Genomic DNA, 26,471 nt, shown 5'->3' with positions numbered 1-26,471 from the left:
AACTTTAAAAAGGCATTAGAAATTTGTTTCCTATCTTTGGTACGTTTTTATGAGTCAGACAAAATTTCGGGGGATTCTAACGCGCTAAACCCCAACCCGTCCCCAAACTGGATACGTCATTGCCTAGCAGCATGCATATATCGGAAAGAACAACAAAGAGACTGAGAACGAAGAAGAGAAAGAGGGAGGGAGGGAGGAAGAGAGAGAGAGAGAGAGAGAGAGAGAGAGAGAGAGAGAGAGAGAGAGAGAGAGAGAGAGAGAGAGAGAGAGAGAGAGAGAGAGAGAGAGAGAGAGAGAGAGAGAGAGAGAGAGAGAGAGAGACAGAGAGAGAGAGAGAGAGAGAGACTAATAAAAAAAAAGAACAGAAGAGCGAGACCTTGTTTTGCGGAGGACAGACACTTCATTCTTGAAAGCCTGTAATTGTGCCGGAGTAGGATCCCTAACATTGAGTGTCTTCACAGCAACTGGACCGTGCCAATGTCCCCTATATACAGTCCCGAAAGACCCTGAACCTATCCGTGGGCCAATGAGAATTTCATCTGCAAGAATCTCCCAGTCCTCAATTGATTCCCTAGATGACCGAACCTGAAATCAAGAAGGAAAAAAGTCAGCATTCAGAGCATTGGTTTTAAGGGGAAAATAAGAAGAAAAGATGGTATTTGGAAGAATTAAGAAACATTTATGGACTATATTAATATCTATATGAAACATTGAATAGTTTAAAAAGAATGCATACAGTAAAAAGACTGCATATAGTAAAAATATAGTTAAAAAGATTGCATATAGTAAAAAGACTGCATATAGTAAAAACATTGTTAAAAAGACTGCATATAGTAAAAAGACTGGATATAGTAAAAATATAGTTAAAAAGACTGCATATAGTAAAAAGACTGCATATCTTGTGTCTTGTCTTGTTTCAGTCTTTGACCTATTAAGATCTAAACCAGTTTATATTGTTTAGCCAGTTTTCAAAGAGGATTATTGTTTGGATATTTATTTCATTGCGCAACAGTGAAATTTTGTACAATACTGTATAGAGCAGGGAACAATTTGCTTTGGATAATTGGATAATATTATAACTGTTGCTGTGGATGCCAGAGTACGATGGAATAAACGTTTGCAGGTCTCCACAGTCCATCGGGCCACCAGCCACGAAGGTCATCGCCAATGCTATCCGTGGGCCTGCTCAGTAAAAGATAAGTGATTTTGAACTTTTTCTCATTTGTGTCTTCAAGATGCCCTTTAAAAAGTTTGATTTAGCCCTAGCTCATTTCCAAGGATTCCCGTTATGGCCAGTCAGAGTCCTGCTGATCGTTAAAGATAGCAAAGGCTGAGAAAACTTCACTGTTTTCTGCTACGGAGATCACAAGGAAATTAGGCTCACTGAAAAAAGTTTAGTATCGTATGAGGATGGAGCAAAAAACGGGAGAAGGAGCAAAGCTTGCGTTTGAAGAAGCTAAAAATTCTCCCGAAATCTACAAACAAAGCAAATCGTACGCTGGGCTTGAAATCAACGAGCCAGCGAGCTTGTTATTTCAGCTGTTGGAGAGAATTGTTGCTAGCGAGGATGAGATTGCAAGAACACAAAAATCAATGATGGAATTAATCACTGAGAAGGTTTTAGAAAAGTGCGAGGATAAACAACAGAAAAGTGGGGATTCCCTAAAGCAATTGTGCGAGACGATAATTAGTGAAATCTATGCCTCAGTGTCCCTTGAGTTTTCACCAAAGTTTCAGAGCATATTACAGTAAAACAAAAGTTTGAAAGCAGAAATTCAAGGGCTGGAAAATCGCATGGCACAGATCGAAAGTAGAATAGACGATTTTGCACAAGAAAAGCTCCTAGTTAGCCTAGCTTTCAACGGTGTGAAGCAATTACCAGGTGAAGATTTGAAAGCAACAACTATGAATATCATAACACAGAAAATGGGAGTCACCAGTTTTTCGCGAAATGACATTCAGAGTATATACCGCTACCGTTTAAATAATTCTAATTCACAAGGCCGAAGAGATGTTGCGACGGTGCTTATAAAATTGAGAAGCAGCGAAAGGGCAAAGAAAGTTTTCAAGAGCAAAACTAAACTTGCTAAGTCTGGCCTTTTCGGCTCTGAGGCCCTATCGAAACGCCGTCGGGACATCCTGAATACGGCAAGGGATAGTTTTGGAGTGCAAAATGTCTGGTCTGATCGTGGGCTAATTCTTGCAAAACTCCCAACAGAAACCATTGCTCGCAGGATTCAGTCACTGGCGGATTGCTTTTAGTTGCTTGTGGTTATTTTGTAGCTTTGGTTTATTGTTTGTCAATGTTTTGTTCTTTTTTTTATTTATTATCATTTATCTGTTCCGAGAGCTCAACTGCGCCTTTTTTTTTCTCACAATGAAAGTTATGAAAGTGTTTATTAGATATAAATGTGTGATGTACCAATCGGTACCACATCGAGGCTGAGCCAGTTGGAAAGTTGCCCGTTTGATATTGATAGTTATTTACTTTCGGATTTGGCGAATGAAGAGTCTACAGTGAGTTATAGACCTTTCCAGTTTAGTAAATATTCTGATTCTTCTTATCTTGAAATTATGCAAAATGCTGGTTTTAATGCGTGTTTGTGGAACTGCCACCTTACTTCTTCGTATGATGAGATATTTGATTTTCTTTTGAAATGTAAGAATCTCCATGTTGTGGCCTTTCGTGAAACATTTTTGAGTCAGGATAGTCCTCTCTCGTCTTTTAATTTACCGGGCTATCAGCTAACCACGAGGAGTAGAGCTTCAATGAACCTCGGTGGACTCGGTTTGATAGTAAGTGATTCACTTAATTGGAAGCCCAGGGAGGATCTTGATGTCTGGAGAGAAGGTAAGGTAGAAACACTTTCTATTGAAACTGAGATTGGTATGAGGCTTGGTGCGGGGAAAATTATCCTACCAGTAGTTTATTAACCTCCAAGTGCGTCGTATGAAGAATTCACAGAAGGTTTCCAAAGTCTTCTAATGATAGTTCAGAAGTCACAGCAAGAGTTAGTATGTATGGGTGATTTTAATTTTGATCTTTTATCTACAGGTAGTTTTAATTTAGATTTTTAAATTTTATGGTTTCTAATGATCTTTTTCCCACTGTAACAATTCCGACTAGGATCACGGACCACTCTGCTACCCTGATTGACAATGTGTTTGTCTCTTCAAAGTATATCCGAAAGGCGTTTTCTAATATTTTAGTGAATTCGGCATCTGATCATTTCCCAGTGGTATTTAGTTTAGATTTACAAGTTTCACGCCAGAAAAAGCAAAATAAAATTGTTCAAGAGATTAAGCCTGAAAACATTCGGAAGTTTAAAGAAGAAATAAGTGCAACATGTTTTGAATCTGTATTGAACCAGAATGACCCCTGTGAAGCTTTTGAGCAATTTAGTAGCATCATAACTACTGCATATGACAAAACTTGTCCGCTAAAGACACTCAGACAGAGACCAAATATACCGAAAAAACCATGGGTCGATGGAGAGCTAGATAAATTAAGTAAACCGCGTCACAGTGCGTTTCAGAATTATCTGAGATTTTCAAAGGAGGAAAATAATTCTCATTTTAAACAGCTTCGTAATATGGTGAGCTCACTGAAAAGGAAAAAAAGAAACAGTATTACTCGGCACTTTTTAAGGAAAATAAATCAGATCTGAAAAGAACTTGGAAAGTTATCAATGAACTGGTTAGCGGGCCTCGAAGAACTCAAGACCCTCGAATTGAAATCGAAGGAGTGGTTGTAGAGGATATACAAGAGTTGTCTGACAATTTTTGTGATTATTTTACCAATATTGCAACGAAGATACAAGCGGAAACTAGAAATACCCAAGCTCTTGTAGGTGGCAACTCGTATGCTGATGGGAGGGGCGAGGGAACGGAAATGGAATTTCGTCCCTGTGATTCATATGAATTAACAAAGATCGTCAGCTCGATTGGATCCAACAGTGCCGGGTTAGATGGTGTTAACCTGAAGACTATTCAATCAAGTCTGGAGTACATTCTTCCTGGGTTAGTGCACCTAATAAATTTATCAATGGAGAAGGGATTATTTCCAAAATTATTGAAAACAACAAAGATTCTCCCTCTCTACAAAAGGGGCACTCAAATGGATATATCAAACTGGAGGCCTATTTCTATTTTGCCAGTGTTTTCGAAAGTCTATGAAAAGGTTATCCATGGAAGGCTTTTTGATCACCTCATGATTCTGCATGCGGTGTATGATGGTCAGTTTGGATTCCGGAAGGGCCATTCGACATCGCATGCTGTACAACATATTTTAGAAAATGTTAATTTAGCTTTGGAAAAGGGTAAATATTGTATTAATATTTTTATAGATTTTAAAAAAGCGTTTGATACCGTTGATTTTAGTATCTTATTGAATAGGTTAAGGGATTTGGGTGTAAAAGGGACATGCTTGGATTGGTTTAGTTCGTATTTAAATGGTAGGTCAGTTAGGGTAAATCTAGGGGAGAAGTTTTCTAAGTTTTTCCCCGTTTCTTGTTGAGTTCCCCAGGGTTCCCTATTAGGACCCCTGTTGTATTTAGTGTATGTTGACATTCTGCGGTTTTATATTCCTGGTGCGTCTATGATATCTTTCGCCGACGATACAGCACTTGTTGTGGCAGCGAAGACTCTTGAAGAATTGGTCCAGATAGCAAACAGAGCTCTGCAAGGGTTGAGTTACTTTGTAGGCATTAGCTTACTTAGCATTAACGCGGCAAAGAGTAACTATATTCTGTTTAGTCGGACTGGTGTATATTCAAATCTTCCCAGTGAAATAGCAATAAATGGTGATGTACTAAAGCGGGTTGAGGAAGTGAGTTACCTAGGATTCATTCTCGATCAGAACCTCAGCTGGAGAAGACACGGTGATGCGGTTGCGTGTAAGGTAGCCCGTGGCCTTGGGATTTTAAGACGTTTTCAACATTTTTACCTTCCCATATTTTAGTTCTTTTATACCATTCTTTAATTGCGCCGTATATAAATTATGGATGTATGATTTGGGCTAGTAATTTTACGTGCAATTTTAAACGAGTGCAGGTTCAGCAAAATAAAGCAGTGAGATTAATTGGTAAGTATGATACAGGAGTTTTAAGTACAGAGTCGATTTTTAGGAAACTTAGGATTTTGAATTTATGTCAAATTAGAGATATTCAGATTGGTATTTTTGTGTTTGAGAGTTTGAATGGTTTATCGCCTGATGTTTTTAGTAATTTTTTTCGTTTTAACTCGTTTTATCATGGATACGCTACGAGAAATGCTGGAGACCTGGTAAGTGAGCCAAGAAGTGCGGTTTGTTCTAGACATGTGATAAGGCACTTGAGTTCAGTGGTCTGGAATACTCTTTCAGACTCAATTTGGGAAGCGGAAAGTGCCCCCGTATTTAAAAAGCAGTAAAAGAAGCATCTTCTTTCGGGTGGTTGGTGAGTGTTGGGCTGGAAGACGAGAGAGGAAAAATTCAATAATTTTGTTTTTTGTTCTGTTATTAATATGTTCGTTTTATTATATTATTTTTTTTAATTTATTTAGTTTTTTTTCATAATTTATTATTCAGTACTTATTATTATTATCTCTTTTTTTATTGTTCATTATTTGTGTTTATCTCAGTGATGATTTGGTTAGTTTTAAAATTTAGTAAATATGTACTGGTTGCGTTTTTCAAGCACATATGTGCTTTATTTGTAACCGGTCGTCAAGAATCATTTTTAGTAAAGTTGTTGAATCCTGAATCCTGAGTAAAAATATAGTTAAAAAGACTGCATATAGTAAAAAGACTGCATATAGTAAAAATTTAGTTAAAAAGACTGCATATAGTAAAAAAAGAGAAGGCTGATTTTCGGCTGACAAACTGTTCTGTCTGTAGAATGGGAGAGACAAAGCAAACATTAAAGAAAACTTCGAGAAGGAATAAAAAGATTAGGGAAAAAACAAATAAATTTGGGAAACAAGAAGCCTGAAACGGGCTAATTACACACGGGCTACATGAAATTATAGAAGAAATCTTTAAGTCAGGAGATCAACAAAAAAATTATAAAATTAACTAATAGGGTTAATTAACAGGATTATTTAATTAACAGCAACCTACGAATCAACAAACAAAAGCTACAAACGATGATGGATAAAAACAATAGATCCTAAAATAATGGCATCTAATATTTTTGCCACCCGATGAAAAAAATCACTAGATTTTAGTGATTCTGATGTTGATTTTGTGATTTTCTTCAATAATCTAGTGATTTGTGTGCTGATTTTTTGTTTGTTTATAGAGTAAAAAATCACGAACAAAATGTAATAAATGACTAGGGGTGGCAACTCTGGCATCTAAACCCTCTGCCCTGAAATGATTTGAATCCCTTTTCGAACCAAATCCTTGCTATGCCAGAAATGGTCCAGAAATTAGACACAAAATTACAGAAAATTAATTAATATGGTAAATATGCGATCCGCACTTGAAATCCTGAGGTCAGGGGTTCGAGTTCTGGTGTTAATGGTTATTTTATTTGGAACGGGGGTCAATGGTGTGACACTGTAAGCTCCGCCGGGGTCGACCCAGCTCTAAATGGGTACCTGAAGAAATCTGGGGGAAAACACGGGAAGCGTCGGATGATTTGCACCCAACCACGTATTGCACTCCCAGCCGAAGCCGAAGGTACCTGCGCAACGCAGACTTTTGGTCAGCATGCGACAAAGTTAAATTAATATGCAATCCGACAAAAAAGAACATAAAATATAAAACAATGGTGGGTAAATTCAATGAAAACTAAAATCTCCTTCTCCTGAAATGATTCAAAAATTTTGGAAACAAAATTCTTTCGAAAACAATTGTTAACTCAATACCTTGGTTTTTTTATTTTCATAGAATTTGGCTTTTGATTGGTATTTACTTTGAAACAATTTAAACGAACCAACAAAATTGCCCCGTCCCTCGTAGATTTCTGGGAAATGACGCCCCCTCCCCAAAGAAAAATCTTTGGGGAGGGGGCGTCATGCTCAAGATACTGGGGAAAATCCCGAGGAGTGACCGCCCTGATCTGAAATCATTTGATTTCTAAATATTTTGAAAACAAATCCTGGTTTTGCCAGAAAAGGCCTAATTAAATTGAATGACAGAAAATCGCGAGAAAAAATCGTAAATACCATGAAAAGCCCGACAAAGCATAAACTTAATAAATACGATGATTCTATCAAACATAAAACGATAACAGATGTCGACGGAAATGAGGTCATTTAATAACCAAGACATTCTGAACGCTGAGGGAAGTTAAAAAATATTGACAACGAATGACAAAAAAAAAAAAAAAAAAAAAAAAAAAAAAAAAAAAAACGTTTGTAGCGCATCAGGACTGTCTGATAAGAGTGGAATTTGTCACCTCTTCTGAACTAAAAAATATAATGTAATAATAGATTCTTATTTCATTACATTGAGGAAATTTCTATTTAATGGACTTCAAATTTCTATTTTTCCGTTTTCCTATTTTATTTTTCTCTTTTTCTAAATTTCAATTTTCAGGGTTTTGTCCAGTTTAGAGGCCTAAAAAATTGTTATTTCATTGCCTCAAAAAGCTGATTTCATTTTTTAAATTTACGTATGGAAGATGAGGCCTACCCCCTCCTCTAAAGAAAGGGAAACTTATAAAACACGAATAAAAAGTCTAAATTTTGCTCAATTGCATAGAAATAGGGCTTTTAGGGGGTCTTTCCCCTACAAAATTGCCTCAAACCTCAATGATATAACGGATAAACACGGATAAAAACGGTTGGCGACATTAAAAATTAAGGTAGTTCAAACATTGAGAAATTAAAAAATACAGACCGCATATTTGAAAATATAACAGTGGTTAAGTATGGTTCTGAAGCATGGGCGCTCTGAAAAACGGAGGAAAATTTGCTAAATGTTTTCCAGAGAAATTGCTTACTGATTGTTTTGGACACCCGACTAACTGACCGTATTTCAATCAATAGACTGTACGAAAAGTGTGGTTCAATCCCACTTTCTAGGCTATAATGAGAAAAAGGTTGAGATGGCTAAGGCACATTCTGCAGATGAAGGATGACAGATTGCCAAAAATTGTCCTTTTCGGCCAACCATCTAGGGCCAAGCAAAAAGCAGGTCGTCCCCAGTTGAGACGGGAGGATGTCGTAAGGGAAATGGGAACTTCCTTGGAGGGCTTTAAGAGGGATGCTTTGAACAGATTGGAATGGAGCAGGAGCGTGCACAGCTGTGTTGGCCTGAGGCGGCTTGGTGCTGCTGCGAGTTGTTTATAGTTGTAATAGTAGTATATTTAAAAATGGCAAAAAAAGAGAGAGCACTGATCAATTTTGTTATTTTCAGATTTCTAGAAAAGGGATAGATAACACTTGCTTGCTAGTGGCACTAAAGTCTTTAATTCCAATTAAGCCCATGTTTCTCCTATTATCGCTTTCCCCTAATTTCTATTTCTATCATTTTTATATTGCTTATGTTAATATTATTTATAATTAAATTCTATTTATATTTATTTATTGTACTTCCATATTTAAATTTATTATATGTATAAAAATACACTGTTTATTTTATATATTATATTTCATTCATGTATATAATTGTATTGTATATCTTTATTTATATTATATTTTATTATGCTACTATTATTCTTATTACAGTAGCACTATCTTTACCTTCTTTGAGCTTTCATCAGCACTTCTGGCCCTAGGCCTCCAATGCCTTAAAGTATTCGTTGGACTAGCTTGAGCTGACTGGCTGTAGTGAGAGGAGCCGATTTTCGTCGGGCTAGACGTTGGCGACGGCGGACCATTCCCGTTTAGACCTGGAAATACAGCATCTTGTTTTAATTGCTATAATCTACGAGAAAACTATTTTTTAGGCTTAAGTAGCAAGCACGTCCATGAAGATAAAATTTAATAAAAGAAAATCAATGTAAAAAATAAGACAAAAAAGTGGAATTTAACCAACATTCGGAACTGATTTAATTGATATTTAAAAACATAGAATTATAATAGAAAAGGAAAGCAAAAAACAAAACAGTGAAAAGCAAGATACTGCATACGAACATTAAAAAAACAAGCTGGAAATGAAGTAAGGTTCAGAAGGCGATTTAACAAATGGAACAAATTACAATGGTATGCACAATATTGTCGACACCTTAGTCTGAAAACATTCCCAGGGTTGTGTTTACAAATTCATTTGCTTCTGCAAATATTTGTCTTTAACCAGTTTGTGCTACTCTGAGCCGAGACAATTTTAGTTTTAATTTTGTACAGCATATTTTAGTACGAATAAATTGTAGTCACATTATTTAAAACTGTATTTTAATTCAGTTAAATGTAGTAAAACTGTATAAACCCCAAGCAACCACCAACTACTATCAGACTCAAGCATAATTATTAATTAATTATATACTAATTAATTATAAATGTAATTATATATTAATAATATACTATTAATTATTATTAATTATATACAATAGGAATTAATCATTAATTAGTAAAACATTTGTTTCTTTTTTGTCAATTTTGTAGAATTTTGACACCATGTCAACGTTCTGTCATCTTTTGGCGACTGAAGAAAAACAAAACATTTTCCCCTTGTTGACACAGAACTTATAAATTCAAGCGACAAATTCAAAACGGGAGGTACAATGATAATATAAAAAAAGGTAATGGTTTGTTTATATTTCTGAATAGTAAGAAGCATTAGAATCAATTGATTAACGGAATAAAAATCAGTATAATATAGTATTAGCGCTTCTTTCTTTCAAACTTCATCCTGCTTCTATCAATAACGCCAGTGCATGGAAGTGTCATTTAATATGTGAGTTTTGATTCCTACTTATTTGTTTATATTTCTTTTTTTTTTCTTTCTTTCTTATCGTGTTTAGTATGTTGTATTTCGATGTAAGTTAAGTTTAAAAAAAGAACATTTCTTGTTTCATTTTCTCCCCTTTTTTTCCGCTGAGAAAGGTTCCCGGTCGTGGGGCCGAAATATTCGGAGTGTGTCTGTTTAATTAAGTGTTTATTTTGATATATTTATGTTATTCGATTCATTAGTTTCATATCTATCCATTTACCCAGCAAGAAGCTTCCCATTTACCCAGCTTCATCACTTACCCATTTACCTAGCCTATCACTTGATCTTTTTCTTAGAAAATGATCTAAACGTACAAAAAAAATAAGTAAATTCAAAAATTTAAATCGATAGATAGCAAAATTTTCGTCTTACACTGAACGGTAGGACTGCAGAAAACAGCATACCAAAAAGCTGCACTATAATAACATATGCTACAAACACAACGACAAAATATTGTTAGCTACCAAAGGTAATTTTTTTTTTTTTAATAAGGTTTATACCAAAATACAATTCACAGTTCTCCATCTTTAAGCGTAGAAGCAAAATTAAAGACATTCTCTCATAACCTGGACAGGTAATAAGCTAAAGCATAGCTATATGCTAAAAACACAACGACAAAATCTTGTTCGCTACCAAAGCTAATTTTTTTAAAATAAGGTTTATACCAAAATACAATTCAGACAGTTCTCCATCTTCAAGCGTAGAAGCAAAATTAAAGACATTCTCACACGATTTGAATAAAACTAGCGATGAAGCTTCATTTGAATTTTTTTTTACCACTGTTCATTTCAGACTTTTATATAAGTTCAGAGGCCCAATATTAAATTCTTGTTCACTCTTAGGCTCATTCTAAAAAACTAAAAGGTTTACCGATTTAGTAATAAATACTGAGCAGATTAGCATTTCTCAAACACTTTTACAAAGATCACATTTTTGCTCGAAATATTATTTTGCATAGCCGACCCCCTTCATATTAAGAGTACGTTCTATGAAGAAAATGAACTCTAGTCAAGTCGACCCACATTACTTTTCAAGAATGTGTTTTCTAAAAGGTCGACACCCCCACTTCCCCTACTATTGACGCTAATAGACGTTAGGTCAATCCAAAACCCTGTGCTTGTAAAAAATTCTCATAGAAAAAAAAGTCAGATTTTTCAGAACATGGAATAAGACAATGAAAATACATATGACTCCCCTAAGTAGCCTAACACAGATTTGAGCTAAAAACACTAGATAAGGTGCATTATCTGCAATTTCTTTACTAATTTAGCTTCAAGCCGCTTAGCAGATCGACTCAAAAAGTGATTTATGAAACCAGCTTTTGCCTGAAGAACTATTTTATAATGGTATTATTCACTCCAGGATAAGCTCGCCCTCTGCACCCCTATAAATGATGGCTGCACACTGCCTCAACTCTTCAATTTCTTTACTAATTTAGCTTCAAGTCCCTTAGCGGATGGACTCATAAAGTGATTTATGAAACCAGCTTTTGCCTGAAGAACTATTTTATAGTGATATTATTCACTCCAGGATAAGCTCGCCCTCTGCACTCCTATAAATGATGGCTGCACACTGCCTCAACTCTTCAATTTCTTTACTAATTTAGCTTCAAGTCCCTTAGCGGATGGACTCAAAAAGTGATTTATGAAACCAGCTTTTGCCTGAAGAACTATTTTATAGTGATATTATTCACTCCAGGATAAGCTCGCCCTCTGCACCCCTATAAATGATGGCTGCACACTGCCTCAACTCTTCAATTTCTTTACTAATTTAGCTTCAAGTCCGTTAGCAGATGGACTCAAAAAGTGATTTATGAAACCAGCTTTTGCCTCAACTCTTCAATTTCTTTACTAATTTAGCTTCAAGTCCCTTAGCGGATGGACTCAAAAAGTGATTTATGAAACCTCCCTTAGCGGATGGACTCAAAAAGTGATTTATGAAACCAGCTTTTGCCTGAAGAACTATTTTATAGTGATATTATTCACTCCAGGATAAGCTCGCCCTCTGCACCCCTATAAATGATGGCTGCACACTGCCTCAACTCTTCAATTTCTTTACTAATTTAGCTTCAAGTCCCTTAGCGGATGGACTCAAAAAGTGATTTATGAAACCAGCTTTTGCCTGAAGAACTTTTTTATGGTGATATTATTCACTCCAGGATAAGCTCACCCTCTGCACCCCTATAAATGATGGCTGCACACTGCCTCAACTCTTCAATTTCTTTACTAATTTAGCGTCAAGTTCCTTAGCGGATGGACTCAAAAAGTGATTTATGAAACCAGCTTTTGCCTGAAGAACTATTTTATAGTGATATTATTCACTCCAGGATAAGCTCGCCCTCTGCACCCCTATAAATGATGGCTGCACCTTGCCTCAACTCTTCAATTTCTTTACTAATTTAGCTTCAAGTCCCTTAGCGGATGGACTCAAAAAGTGATTTATGAAACCAGCTTTTGCCTGAAGAACTATTTTATAGTGATATTATTCACTCCAGGATAAGCTCGCCCTCTGCAAAGCTTCAAGTCCCTTAGCGGATGGAGTCAAAAAGTGATTTATGAAACCAGCTTTTGCCTGAAGAACTATTTTATAGTGATATTATTCACTCCAGGATAAGCTCGCCTCTGCACCCCTATAAATGATGGCTGCACACTGCCTCAACTCTTCAATTTCTTTACTAATTTAGCGTCAAGCCCCTTAGCGGATGGACTCAAAAAGTGTTTTTTGAAACCAGCTTTTGCCTGAAGAACTATTTTATAGTGATATTATTCACTCCAGGATAAGCTCGCCCTCTGCACCCCTATAAATGATGGCTGCACCTTGCCTCAACTCTTCAATTTCTTTACTAATTTAGCTTCAAGTCCCTTAGCGGATGGACTCAAAAAGTGATTTATGAATACAGCTTTTTCCTGAAGAACTATTTTATAGTGATATTATTCACTCCAGGATAAGCTCGCCCTTTGCACCCCTATAAATGATGGCTGCACACTGCCTCAACTCTTCAATTTCTTTACTAATTTAGCTTCAAGTCCCTTAGCGGATGGACTCAAAAAGTGATTTATGAAACCAGCTTTTGCCTGAAGAACTATTTTATAGTGATATTATTCACTCCAGGATAAGCTCGCCCTCTGCACCCCTATAAATGATGGCTGCACACTGCCTCAACTCTTCAATTTCTTTACTAATTTAGCGTCAAGTCCCTTAGCGGATCGACTCAAAAAGTGATTTATGAAACCAGCTTTTTCCTGAAGAACTATTTTCAAGTGGTATTATTCACTCCAGGATAAGCTCGCCCTTTGCCCCCCTATAAATGATGGCGGCACACTGCCTCAACTGAAGAAAATGTTTTTTTTTTATTTTTGACCAAAGTATCATCAAAACATTTGGTACTTAGGTAAGATAGCTGTTGTTAGTGGCAGCCCTCCCCAAAGGACGCTAACCGAGTGACGAGTGTGACTGACTGAGTGACTAACTGAGTAAAAGGTATGACTGACTGACTGACTGATTAAATGAGTAAAGGTGATCTCCCAGTAAAATGCTGAATGAAGCATCAAGAAGTCAGCCTAGTGAATTCCAAAGGTTTTGAAACTGGATGGGAAAGGAGCAAAGGTTCCGAAAAAAAGGGGGGGGCGTAGTAATTCAGCATCTGTCCCCTGAAACACGAAGCTTTCTCCGAAAATCCAATGGAACTTTTAAAAGATAGGTATTTGAAACTGTGACTGAAGAAATTTTAGAAAAGTCAACTTCAAGACTGTCCTATAAATTGGCTACACAAAAGCAAAAGCACATTTGTAGTTATGATTTTTGGAAGCTTATTTTGAAACAACGACAAAATATTTGAAAATATCATTGCATTATTAAAATATAAGTTGTTTTTCATACTGATAATCAGGTACAAATTATAGAAACTAGCCAATGCTTGTTGCAAGGATTGATGAAACTGTTTAATCTGTTTGACTTTCGAATGACTCATTTTGGAATCACCCCGAACTTCTGCAGATACTATTGCATTATTAAAATGTTAGTTTTTTCATATTGAAAATCATATACAACTGATAAACTTGGCGACTAGTCAATCCTTGTAGCTAAGATTGATTACACTGTTTCATTTTCTAAGATAGCTCATTGAACTACTATTACTACTAACAACAACAACAACTCAGTGCAGCACTAAGCCAGGTGATGCCAACACAGCTGCACACGCTCTTCCTCCACCACAATCAATTCAAAGCTTCACTCTTTATTCCCTCCTATTTAGTTCCGGTTTCCTTTAAATCCTTTCTTGTGACCCCTTCCCACCCCATTTGGGGATAGATTGGGATGGAGAAGGAGCGTGCGTAGCTTAGTTGGCCTTAGGAGGCTTGGTGCTACAGCGAGTGGTTAGTATATATATATATATATATATATATATATATATATATATATATATATATATATATATATATATATATATATATATATATATATATATATATATATATATATATATATATATATATATATTATATATATATATATATATATATATATATATATATATATATATATATATATATATATATATATATATATATATATATATATATATATATATATATATATATATATATATATATATATATATATATATATATATATATATACCCCATCCGGCGAAAAATCCTTGTCCCCCTATATTTTATGAACACCCCTACAATTGGTTGTGAACACCAATTGTAACACCTCTAAAAGGATGTGATTAGGCTGAAAATTGTATAAATAGCCTGTACGCATATCCTTATGTAGACAAACAAAAACCCCAATCTTTAGTAATCCGGCATCATTCATCAGGAAAACGCAGCTTGGCCATCTTAACCTTTTAAGTCATTATAGCCCAATAAAGTGGGATTGAACCGCGAATGTCGTACAACTTACGGTTAGATCTACGGTTAGTCAAGGAGAGTTTCTAAGACTCTCCTTGGTAAACATTCTGACAAATTTTCCTTGATCTTTCGAAGCACCCATGTTTCAGCGGCCATACCTGAGCACTATCCTGACAATCGTTTTCACTATTCTAGTCTTAGTTTGCAGACTTATTATTCTATTCTTCTAACTTTTTTCAACCACATTCCCTTTCTAGCTCAAATCCGGTTGAAACTTATGGGATAAGTAATTTTGTGTCAAGAGAACAGAGCGGATGGACACTTCATCAATTTCACGATCATGACCGTCGAAAAAAGAGGAGGTCCAGAAACTGGATTTGGATAGATTACTCACCGTTTTTTCCAAACAGAGAAGTCGTCATTACCCCCTGTTTTAGGTACATTTGCTCAGTAATGTTTTGTTTTTTGTATCTCCGTTAAAAAATCAAATAAAAAAATCTTTGACCCCCCCCCCTATATTTTGTGAATGGACATTCATGCACAACTGTAACACCCCTAAAAGGGTTTGATTATTATGAAAATTGTAGAAGTAGCCTATACGCATACCCAAGAACCCTACTATGGAAAATAATTCCTTTGGGAAATATTCTGACAAATCTTCCTGGGTCTTTCAGAGCACCCATGTTTCAGAGCCCTACTTGACCCACTGTCATGACTATAGTTTCTACTATGCTAATTTTTATTCGCTGACTTATCTTCCTATTCCTCTAAAATTCTTTTCAACTGTTTCTCAACTTTCAATCTTGAGCCTTGGATATTATATTTTTTAGATCTTGGCTACATTCCCCACCCTAAATAAAAATACTAGCCAAAGAAGTGAAGCTATCCACTTGATCGATTTTCTCGTTATCGAATATCACCTCTTCATCCTCGTTTATTGCTAATATATTTTGGCATTGAACGAGCGTTAACCCTTAAAAATAACTTTTTATCGATGTACTAATCTCTCTCTTATTATTAGATCTTTGACCTGCATTGCTGTTGTGATTCTGTTTTGGTTTTGACACTGTTTGATTTGATTTTTCTATTCACCTGTTTTTTTTTCTTACTTCTTCTTTTTTTCTTTAGCTTCTAATGGTCGTTTATCAATTTAGCATTATCTATCCATATGTCTATCTACTCCCTCTTTCATTTTTTTGCCAATAATTTTGCAATCTTTGCTTCGCCAGTATTCGGATACATTATCTTTAGGCGCTACATTTACAATTTTTTTAGTTTTTGAGTGACCATTTCAACGTACTAGATTTCTTTTAATTAGTTCTTAACATTTATCTATTTTTTTAGGGGCTGCTGCATTTTTTTTCCTCTCTCTTTTACTTAATATAAGAAGCTAATTGGACTCTTTTAGAGATTGAGATAGTCTTTATAAAATATTTTAATATAAAAAAAGTTTTTCCAACTGAAAATAAGGAGCAACATTAAAACTTAAAACAAACAGAAACTATTACGTGTATGAAGAAGGTTACCCACACCTCAACACCTCACTCTTCACACTAAGGTTTTTTAGTTCTAAAAAAAAACGTCTTACTATTCATGAGTCGTTAATAAAGAATCGGGACAAAATTCAAAATTTAGCATAAAGAGCGAAGTGTTGAGGAGGAGCAGCCACCTTCATATACGTAACAATTTATGCTTGTTATTAGTTTTAATGTTGCTCCTTACTTTCAGGTGAAAAAAATTGCTTTTGGAAATTTAATTTCTGATGGTTTTTAAATAGTGCCGGGAAATCCGGCTCCCCCTCCACGGAAAAATCCGTCCTCCTCATGGAAAAATCCTCTAGACAATTTGATCCCGGTGAAAATTTACCCCGGACAATTACCCTTAACATCTCCATACGTAAAACTGAGCCAGCAAAGAAATAGTAAGACAAATAAAAATAATTTCGTAAAGGAAATCCCCCCAGTGTAAAATTTCCCCTGAAAAGTTCACTCCGGAAACTTCCGTCCCCAGGGAAAATTTTCCCCGTCAAAAATACCCCAAGCAGAAATTTCACCACCCTCACCCAAAAAATGTTTCGGTTACTAATGAGCGCGTCGCTCCTTACTTACAGTTCGTCACCACGAACTGTTTGATAAACATCATCTTAAATTATAACCAACACCAGCAACAAGTCTTTCTTTTTGCATATCTGCGCCATTTTCCTGGTGACACATTTCCTGGAGTTAATTGTATTTTAAAACGGACACAGCTCAAGTCTTTACGAGCGAAAAACAGAAAATAGCAAAACAATAGCGAAAGCAAACAATAAAGCCAACAAGTACAACACAGTTCATTCAACATATCAATACCAACATGCAGGAACAGCTAATCCGGTGGCAGCCATACTACTGAATGCATCCATGCGAGCTCGCCTGCCCAAACCACCTCTCGTCAAACGAGGTGAAAGCAAATGAGATAATAAACTATGTTTTCCTCCATTTTCTGAACAGAATAAAGAAAAAAAACTTAGCAACAGACTGTTCAAAATAAGGGCATCCATTGATTGAATTTGATCAATATAGGATATTCAAAGCAAGTTTTTAACAAATGATGTCGAATTTTAACTAAATTGATGTCAGTTTAGGCTTTCCACTTTTTATGTCCTGTGACAGTTTATCATTTCAGGTATTAGATACTCTTAGAAATGAGTACAAGGCCGCATCCAGAGGATTGGGGGTTCCAGGGTTTTCATTTTTTTTGTAAACGACCCCCCCCTCGGAACACGAATCCTGGATACGCCCTTGATAGAGTAATTTTGTTTTCAACAGAATTAACCACAGTTAAGGGCTCGGCACACGTAGCTGATTTCGGGAACCGATTTCAGCATCAGTGGACAAACGATAGCGGTAAGAAAAATTTGTTGAAAGAAAAAGTTATTGCGCGAGATTTTCAAAACAAAAAATCATGGACACAAATAGTCAACTGGAGTTTATTAAGAGTTACTTGATTGATCTCGTCTTAGTCCTCAGTTTAGTTCTCAGCTCAGTAGTGGGGTCTTTCACCACATATGCCTCTGGCTGACTATTTATTTGTATCCCTATTTTTTTGTGATGATCATGATGAAAATCAGCGCTGATTTTGTAAATCGGCACCGAAAACTAGAAAATTTTTCAAGCTCAAATCGACGCCGATTTCTTTTAAAATCGGCGCTTATTTTGTAAATCGGCACCGAAAATTAGAAAATTTTTCAAGCTCAAATCGACGCCGATTTCTTTTAAAATCGGCGCTGATTTGGAAATCAGTTCCCGAAATCAGCTACGTGTGCCCAGCCCTTTAACTATTTTTTGCCAAACATAATTTCGGAAATATTACCTTAGAGGTTTGTACATTGAGCCAAAAAAACTTTTTATTCATGCGATAGTTTGTGATTCCGGGTATAAAAGAGACCCTTACAATGAGTAGTCTTGTTTTCAACAGGATTGAGCACCCCTTAAGTGTCTTCTCGACCTCATATCTAACCCCGATGAGATTTTACCAAAGACAGATTTGATACTACTACTTTAGAGGTTTGTACACAGAGCAACACAAGAAAAAACAACTTAACAACAAAACACTCAAAAGAGGGATATTGATCTTTGGAACTACCAGACCTGTACAGGCAATTCCAAACGCTTGTCTTTCAATAACGTTCAATTTCGTGTTCAATTACGAATCTCAAGTACGTTCTCGATACAGAATCTAATCTTGATAAGATTTTGCCAAATATAATTTCTAATCTAATACTTCAGTCTTATACGATAAACGAATTTAAAAATGTGTGTATATCCTGCAATAAAATATTAAATTTGTCAATCTAAAATTTGTGAAACCTAAATTTGTCAGATGGAATTTTCATTTTATAACTGTTTATGACTCATACTCATCCCAAATTAGAATATATGACGCTGAATTTTGACAGTTGACAGAAAATTGACACAAGTTAACAGGAAAATCAACTCATGTGTAGACTGTAACAAATTTTAAGGAGAGCAATGCTAATTTAACTCTCCTAATTACTGATGTAGTTTTTCGGACAGAACAGGTTAATGAGTGTTAATTAGTGGGGAAAGACTGACAAATTGAACAATTTATTCTCCAAACCCAGGTGATGACACTTAGTTAAAAAAAGAAGCATTGTCGTATTTACAACAAAGCGTTAAAACTATGCACTTTTTATGACCTCTTTTTCCTCGTATATGGTGAAGTGATCCATTTTGTGCAAGAATTGGCACAGCCTCCATTCCAGTACAGGTTGGAATGGAAGGAGGAGAGGAGGTCATAGGATTATAAAATGCTCAAATTTTCCTTTTTTACTTTTTCTAATTTTACATTTTTTGACGTTCAACAACTATTCCCCCCTCATTTCAATTTCCAATTCATCCTTTTTTTTTTTTTTTTACAAATTTGTAGCCTAATCCCCCCTCATCTACAGGAACAAATTTCTGTGAACATGTCTGCCCTCAGCCAATAGTATTAGTTCCACATATGAATATAAACTGGGTTAAATGTTTTTTGCTCCAAAAACCGTTAGATTTTTCCCTTTTTACAGTTAACCTCTAGTGAGTAGCTTAGCATCAATGAACCTAATTCCAGTTCTATCTTAGCACTAACCTCGCGACAAACGCATTTGCTGAGCTTTTCAAAAACTGTCAAAAATTATCACAGCACCTCCTATGACTTATCTTTGAAGCTCCATTATCACCAAAATTTCCATAAAAAAACATGTTGACGAATTTCCGAAACAAGAAACACTTTTAAAATTTTCATAGCAAAGACTGCTGCGTCGCTAATGTTGCCATGTGGTATTTTCTGTGTTTTTTCACTTTTTATTCTAGTGTGGAATTTTGACAACAAATTTTATTACTCCTTTGTCCAAACCTTTCCTGGTAGGTGTCTTAATTTCCAGAAAAAAGGAGGACATATCTACTCATGCAAAAAGAAAAACTGATTTTCCTTGTTACTCAAGCAAGGGGGCTGTAATTATCCTGTATAAGGTTTTGGCAATGGCGATTTTATTTCTGTACTTTTAGATTTGACCGACGCCATTTTTGACGAGTTTCAGGATATTCTCCGAAATTCCCATAAATTGGTTTTCAAAATAAAGTTTTACCATTAAGACTAGCCAAGATTTCTCACTAGCAAGTTTTAACTTAAACGCGCTTTTTCAATTTTGGTTACCATGGGCTGTGGTTCGTTCTTTACTAGATTGCAGCTACCGCTACAACCACGATATAGAATGCTGTGTCTGAAGCGAACAAAACCTTTTAAAGTGTATGATTTTTCAGACTGAAATGATTCAAAATTGAGGGGGTAAATTTGGAGAATTCTTTTAAAGTCACATGTAATATGAACATTACTAATAAAATACTTGTCTAAAGGGTTGCCACTGAAAATTTACACATATGCTACAGCTTCATTTCCGAAATATTTCGAGGTTAAAAAAATTTAGGTTCGCCACCTTTCCGGTACCAACCAGCATACTTTATTATATATTTATATATAATATATTTATTATCATATATTATATTATTATTATTATTATATAACGTGTTTATTATATATTTTTGAATTATTTCAAGGCTTCCTAAAAATTACTTAACCTTTTCCCTCTTGTTTTTCAAGAAATAATTAGAATAAGATAGAAGCAAGGGGATACTGATACCGTCTGCTGTGGGAATAAGTTTACAGTTCACTATATTTTGTTCAAATGGCAGGTCTACCATCAGAAGTTGGGTAAAAAAAAAAGTTTTATATTTCTTATGGCATTAGCATAATTTGCGGCATGACAAATTAATTTTTCTTACCCGAAGACCTTACATTACTGGAGATACAACGCTACTTTAAGCAGTCTCCTAGCACTTTCCTTTATGGATTTTTTACATACTTACAGTTAATTTTCTATTGAACAGATTATATATCACTTGGCGTTGATGAAAAATAAACCTGTTCTATATGAAAATCATGATTAATAGAATCTACGCTAATTACATGGAAATTCATACGGGTTTTCATCATTTATATATATTAGTGTATATTATTATTAGTTATATATATTATTAGTGTTATAGGTATATATTATTAGTATATAAATGATATGAGCCTGCTGCTAGAGTGTTTTAATGGTTTAGTTTACAAAACCATATACATATAATAACATAATACATAACCACAGTACTAGGGATAGGAATGGTTATTATATTCCACCTGTAGTATCTTCCAGGTCCACATTTTCTAATATTATGAACGGTATAAAATTAAGGAATAAAATAAAGAAGATAAATAAAATAAAATAATATAAAATAAAACAAATAATAAAATAAAATAATAAAATAAATAAAATAAAATAAAGAAGATAAAATTTTTTAGTCATTTGTAGGAAAATTGAAAGAAAAATTATTAAGCCAGTATGAATTTTAGTTTTGTTTCTCTAGGAGGCGATTTGATTTAAATTAAGTATAATTGTTTGTTGGTTGGTGAGTGGGACACCAGAGCATGGACATGGTATATAGTTGATACCCCCCTATTATTATTATTATTATTATTATTTTATATATTTTTTTCTTTCTTTCTTATTAGAGTGAATTCAAATGATGTTATATGTATTTTTTTTTACCTGATTCCTCTTACATCAACCGTTTGTTTTTTGGGTGAATCATATTCATTTAAATATGTAAGTTATTGTTAAGGTTAAATAAATAAATCCCCATTAAATCATTTAATTTCTTCTTAATATGTTAGTCTGTCGTCGAAATATACTTATCTGTTGCACTTGTTTGGTGTTAAAAGTTGTATATCTGACTTCCAAGAGATATCTAGCTCGTCCCAGTTTCCATAACGTATCCCCCACCCATACATTTAGAGTGTAGTATACCACTTTAAGTGGGTGTATACAAGGGGTATACTAAGAGGTATACTAGAGGTATAGTTGTATACCTCCACGAGAAATCTAACTCATCCCAGCTTTCTTAATGTATTTCCAAAGATATTCGGGGTCTAGTATACAACTTTACATGGTTGTATGTTAGAGGTATACAAGAGGTATAGTTGTATAGCTTCACGAAATATATAGCTAGTCCCAGCTTGCTTAATACATTTCCACAAATATTTGGGGTCTAGTTATATATGGTCTTTGTTTTACCCTAATGTACCAAGGACAGTGACAATAAAAGTAATTCTTTGAAATGGTTAATTGGAAACTTATATCGCCACATATATCTAAAAATTAGGAAAAATTGAGACCTAAACATTTAATGAAAAAGGTTTACATATGCAGTTGTACTGTTTTTTAGATGCTGCAGCTGCCAAAAACAAGAAACAAGAGCTAAAAATCAGCAAAAAAAAAACGGCTAAAAACATATGGAACCTAACAGCAAAAGAAAGTATAGCTTTCCACTAAACGTATAGTGGTCTTTGGGAATCAAAATATTATTAAAGCTTAAATCTTAAATTGACAAAAGTGTTGTCAAACTTACTTAATTAGTTTTGCCTATTTATTTTTACGGTTCAAGGTGGCAATACTGTACTGCCCCTAAAAATGTCATAATTCTAAACCAAGCCAAAGAAAAATATTAAAAATAACAGTTTTGAGGTATGAATAGATCTTAGCTAGGTCCAGGGGTAAAATAATTTTATTTCAATACCCATGGTATTATGTAAATTTTAAACACTCACCATTTATATTCTGTGATCGCTTCCTAAACAAATATTCATCTAAAATAGAAGGGTCATTAGAAAGAACGTTACTACAAACATTCGGTGCGGACGTTGAACGTTCTCGTTGGGCCAACGTTGGCGGGTGACGGCTTACCCTAGATCCAAAATGGTCTGGCGGATCTCGTGTATCAAATATTTCATGACGCCCAGATCCCGATAAGATCCTAGAACGAATGGATATGAAGTTATTTTTAATAACATAGTCTATGTATTACTCAATTATATTTTAACTAAATGCTAAGGAAATTATGATTTTTCGTACTCGGATGCCAAGGTTGGGAGTTATCCTAGTGTTGTAAGAATGTACTGCATATAGGTAATTGAGTCAATCCTTCCTGAATTATCGTTCCATTATATATGAGTCATCGTTCCTTGACTCATTCTTGAGTTATGTGTAAAATCAATTGTTTATTTTAGTTATTGTCGATCCAGCATCCCAGTATAGCAGAAATAAATATTAATATAACGAAGGCTATTTTATAAAAACATAATCTTAGAAAGAAGATTTCTTAACTCTTCTTATAAAGTAAATAAAGTAATCAGATTAACGACACTTCTTGACTACTAAGGTCCCTGCGTCGGCCTTGCAGGGTGTTGCTACAGCAAGGTTCGAACTCTGTGTCCCGTATTACCAAGCTAAGGTCAAACCCACTGCGCCACCACAGGACCAACTTTTCTTATAAATATCCAAGATAATGGATTTTTTGAAAAGGCTTTCATATTTACTCGTAATCCTAAAAATAATACAAACTTTAAATGGCCACTTTGAACCTCTGTTTACATCGAAAATGAATACAATACGTAGAACCAATGAAAACCCGGGGTTCTCATTCGCATCTAAATATAAATAGGCAACATAGCCCCCCCCACCCTCCCAACCCCGATTCGTTTTTGACAGACTTTTTTGTATTTTCGGACGGGGAGTCCTCTGGACCGATTTTAGGATAAGAGGCCCCTCCAGTACACAATGGGCAAATATATATTTTCCAGAATGATGTTAGGGAGCTAAAACGCGTCGATTAGAAGAACCAGTGCAAAAACACCGAGGTTCGAGCAAGCAAGTCATTTTCAAGCGCTTTGATTCAGATTCGTCTATTTAGAGCAAACAGACAAATTTAAATGAAAGCGTTTAAACTTTAAAGCTTCAATTAAAAAAAAATATTATCTTGATGAATGAGGTAAAGTGACCTAGATTAGGGGATAAATGTCAATATGAAAAACATAAATTTAGTTATGTTTTGAAGTTGATAAAATTTCTGTATTTTTCAGAGCCTCGACATTTATTTTCTCCCGTTGTTGGATCAAGGGAAAGCTTAAAATAATAGGTGACAATAATCTAACTGGAAATTATATTAGTGGACTGCTATCACCTATACCCTTTACTCTTTACGTTAAAGCTTTGCTAGTGCTTTACTGACAGCACATAGTATTCAATGTACAAAGGTAACTGGGACTTAGAAGTATTTTATTAACGTTATTTGTTTTTCCAAAAATTTGAACAAAAAATTTTATTATTTAAAGCAAATGAGAATAAATAGCCTCTTTCCTTCTCGAAGCACTGTGATGACTTTGATGACTGTGATAACCAGACTTTTCATTTTTTATGAACTTTCATCATATGGCTCTTGTGTAAGAGCCATACAAAACTCAACAGCGCTGTGCTCTGTGCAGTGGCTATGGTCTCACAATCCCCGAACCTGATCAAATGCAACTACACAAAATGCAGCAGCGCTGTGCTCTGTGCAGTGGCTATGGTCTCACAATCCCCGAACCTGATCAAATGCAACTACACAAAATGCAGCAGCGCTGTGCTCTGTGCAGTGGCTATGGTCTCACAATCCCCGAAGCTGTTCACATGCAACTACACAAAATGCAACAGCGCTGTGCTCTGTGCAGTGGCTATGGTCTCACAATTCCCGTAGCTGATCGAATGCAACTACAAAATATGCAACAGCGCTCCCAAATCAAATGAAACAACAGCGCCGCGCTTGCATTAGCTTCTTCATCGACACAACAGGGAATTTTGCCATTTAGTCAGGACCGGATTGAAGAGGGACGGGTCCCGATTGGATCTTTTTTTGTGGGGCCCTCTCTATACATGAAATATTTAAATAAAGCATACATGCATAGTAAAGTAGTTTAAGCACGTAGTGCAAGCTCTCTTATATAGGACTATCCTGATTAAATTCAGTAAATTGGGCATGAACTTTAACGGGTATCAGTTTTCTATATAATAAAGTATATACTATATAATAATAAATACATTAATAAATCACGTCCAGCAATGCAAACTTAAAATAAATATATTTTTGATTAGTTGAATAACTCATAATTTACCCCTTATCGTCAAAAACAATTTGCTTTAAATTTCTAAATCTTTTTTTGTTCATTTTGATGGTAACGCAGGGTCCTTCCAAATGCCGGGCCTGATTGGTTCCCATTGCTCCAATCGACCTTTATCCGGCCCTGCGTTTAGTTGGACTCTCTGCTGACACAGCAGGCATTCAATGGCGACATGTCAATAATCAATAGACTTCAAAAGAAGACAGAAAAAAGGGTTCATTGTTATCCATATCAACATAGAAATTCAAGCGGCAAATTCAAAATGTAAGGTGAATTGATGACATTTGTTTTGGTACTTGTCTGACATAGCCCCTAGCTGATATTCTTAATATGTTTCTCTGATGCTCAATCCTAATGAAATATACATAAGAATGATAAAAATAGAATATTTTAGAAACAAATTTGGGCTATATATTTGCACATTAAGGGGGGGGGTAAGTTTAGCGAGTCTGCATGCCTAATGTGTTAGGTGCATTATTCTGCAAATTATGAAGGGAAAATATATAGTCCAATTTATATATTTTCCATCTATTCTGTCACTTCTCTTTGTCTTGTCTTACGCTAAGCTGAAAGAAACTAACGGAAAAAAAACCAGTTCTCTAATGCGTTAATGACTGAACAACTTGAGCGGTAGGGGCTATATCATACAAGGACCTTTGTTTCGTTTTTTTTTATTAATGGTTTGTTAGTGCTCAAGAATAGTAAGGATCATTCGAATTAATTAATTAACTGAATAAAAGCCGATAGCTGGTAAATTCAGTATTCAAGGGTTTTAAAATATTATACTTGAAATTACAGTAAAAAAATGCGTTTGATTTTCTATTTCGAGTCGACATAAAAATGCACAAATCAAACGCTAAAGACCGAAATGTCGATATGATCTCGACACTCCGTTGACTTTGTAATGTCAATTCAAACGCGACTTAGATTGCGTAATCTGCTCGTGTAGGTCGTTTTAAGGGCAATAAGATTTATCTTTGGCACGTGTAAGCACTTTAGCAGTGGCATAATTTTGATGAGAAGAAAAATGTCGATTAAATAAAATATGGATTACGTGAAAATCAAATTGAATGGGCTTTGAATTTGAATGAATTTGGATATGATGAAAAAAGATAGTTTCTGTGGATAATTTCTAAGGGTGCAATTTGAATCACAAAAATTGAACACATATTGTTACAATTTGAAACACAAGATTTCGCACTATGCTGGTGTGGGTAGTTTTAAAACATATTATTTTTAACTTATCCGTTGTAGGAATTTGTCGTTCTTTTTTTATTCTGTGTCGACACGGCGGACGTTCGATTTGTAAAATTGTTGGATTGAAACACCTTTTAATATAAATTTTAACCAAACAGAGCAAGAGAAATTCTAGACCGCCAAGGGATAGAGTGAGACTAAAAGAATGATCAAAAATCTTTGGAAATTTCTTGGAAGGTAAAAAAAATAGAAGCTTTAAAATGCTTATTTGGAATTTTATAGGAAAAACATAAGACGAAAAGTATAAATGGCACAAGCACGAGGTACAACCAAGAAACAACGAATTTGAAGTTTGAAACCCCCTCCCTCCCCCCCCCCCATAATGTTTGTCTGACTCATAAAAACGTAACAAAAATGGACATAAACAAATTTTGTATGCGTTTTTGGAATTTTTTTGTGTAACCCCCCCCCCCCAATCTTTT

At 35.1% G+C, this 26,471-nt stretch overlaps 1 protein-coding gene across 1 annotated transcript in view; it reads right to left on the bottom strand.

The window, feature by feature from the left end:
* Raf (serine/threonine kinase raf oncogene) overlaps positions 1 to 26,471 on the bottom strand; it is a 101,093-nt gene that overhangs the window by 16,945 nt on the left and 57,677 nt on the right. Inside the window, exons 6-9 of the mRNA XM_089100011.1 lie at positions 22,408 to 22,613; positions 17,071 to 17,199; positions 8,671 to 8,819; positions 377 to 585 (exon numbers count right to left, since the gene is read on the bottom strand). Coding sequence (XP_088956137.1) covers positions 377 to 585; positions 8,671 to 8,819; positions 17,071 to 17,199; positions 22,408 to 22,613 — 693 coding nt within the window. The remainder of the gene's footprint in view (positions 1 to 376; positions 586 to 8,670; positions 8,820 to 17,070; positions 17,200 to 22,407; positions 22,614 to 26,471) is intronic.

This window comes from Artemia sp. Qi Xiang Cuo, chromosome 14 (assembly GCF_049724085.1).
Source record: "Artemia sp. Qi Xiang Cuo chromosome 14, ASM4972408v1, whole genome shotgun sequence".
NCBI lineage: Eukaryota > Metazoa > Arthropoda > Branchiopoda > Anostraca > Artemiidae > Artemia > Artemia sp. Qi Xiang Cuo.
The sequence above is the reverse complement of the archived record's forward strand: the minus strand, read 5'-3'. Positions and strand labels throughout refer to the sequence as shown.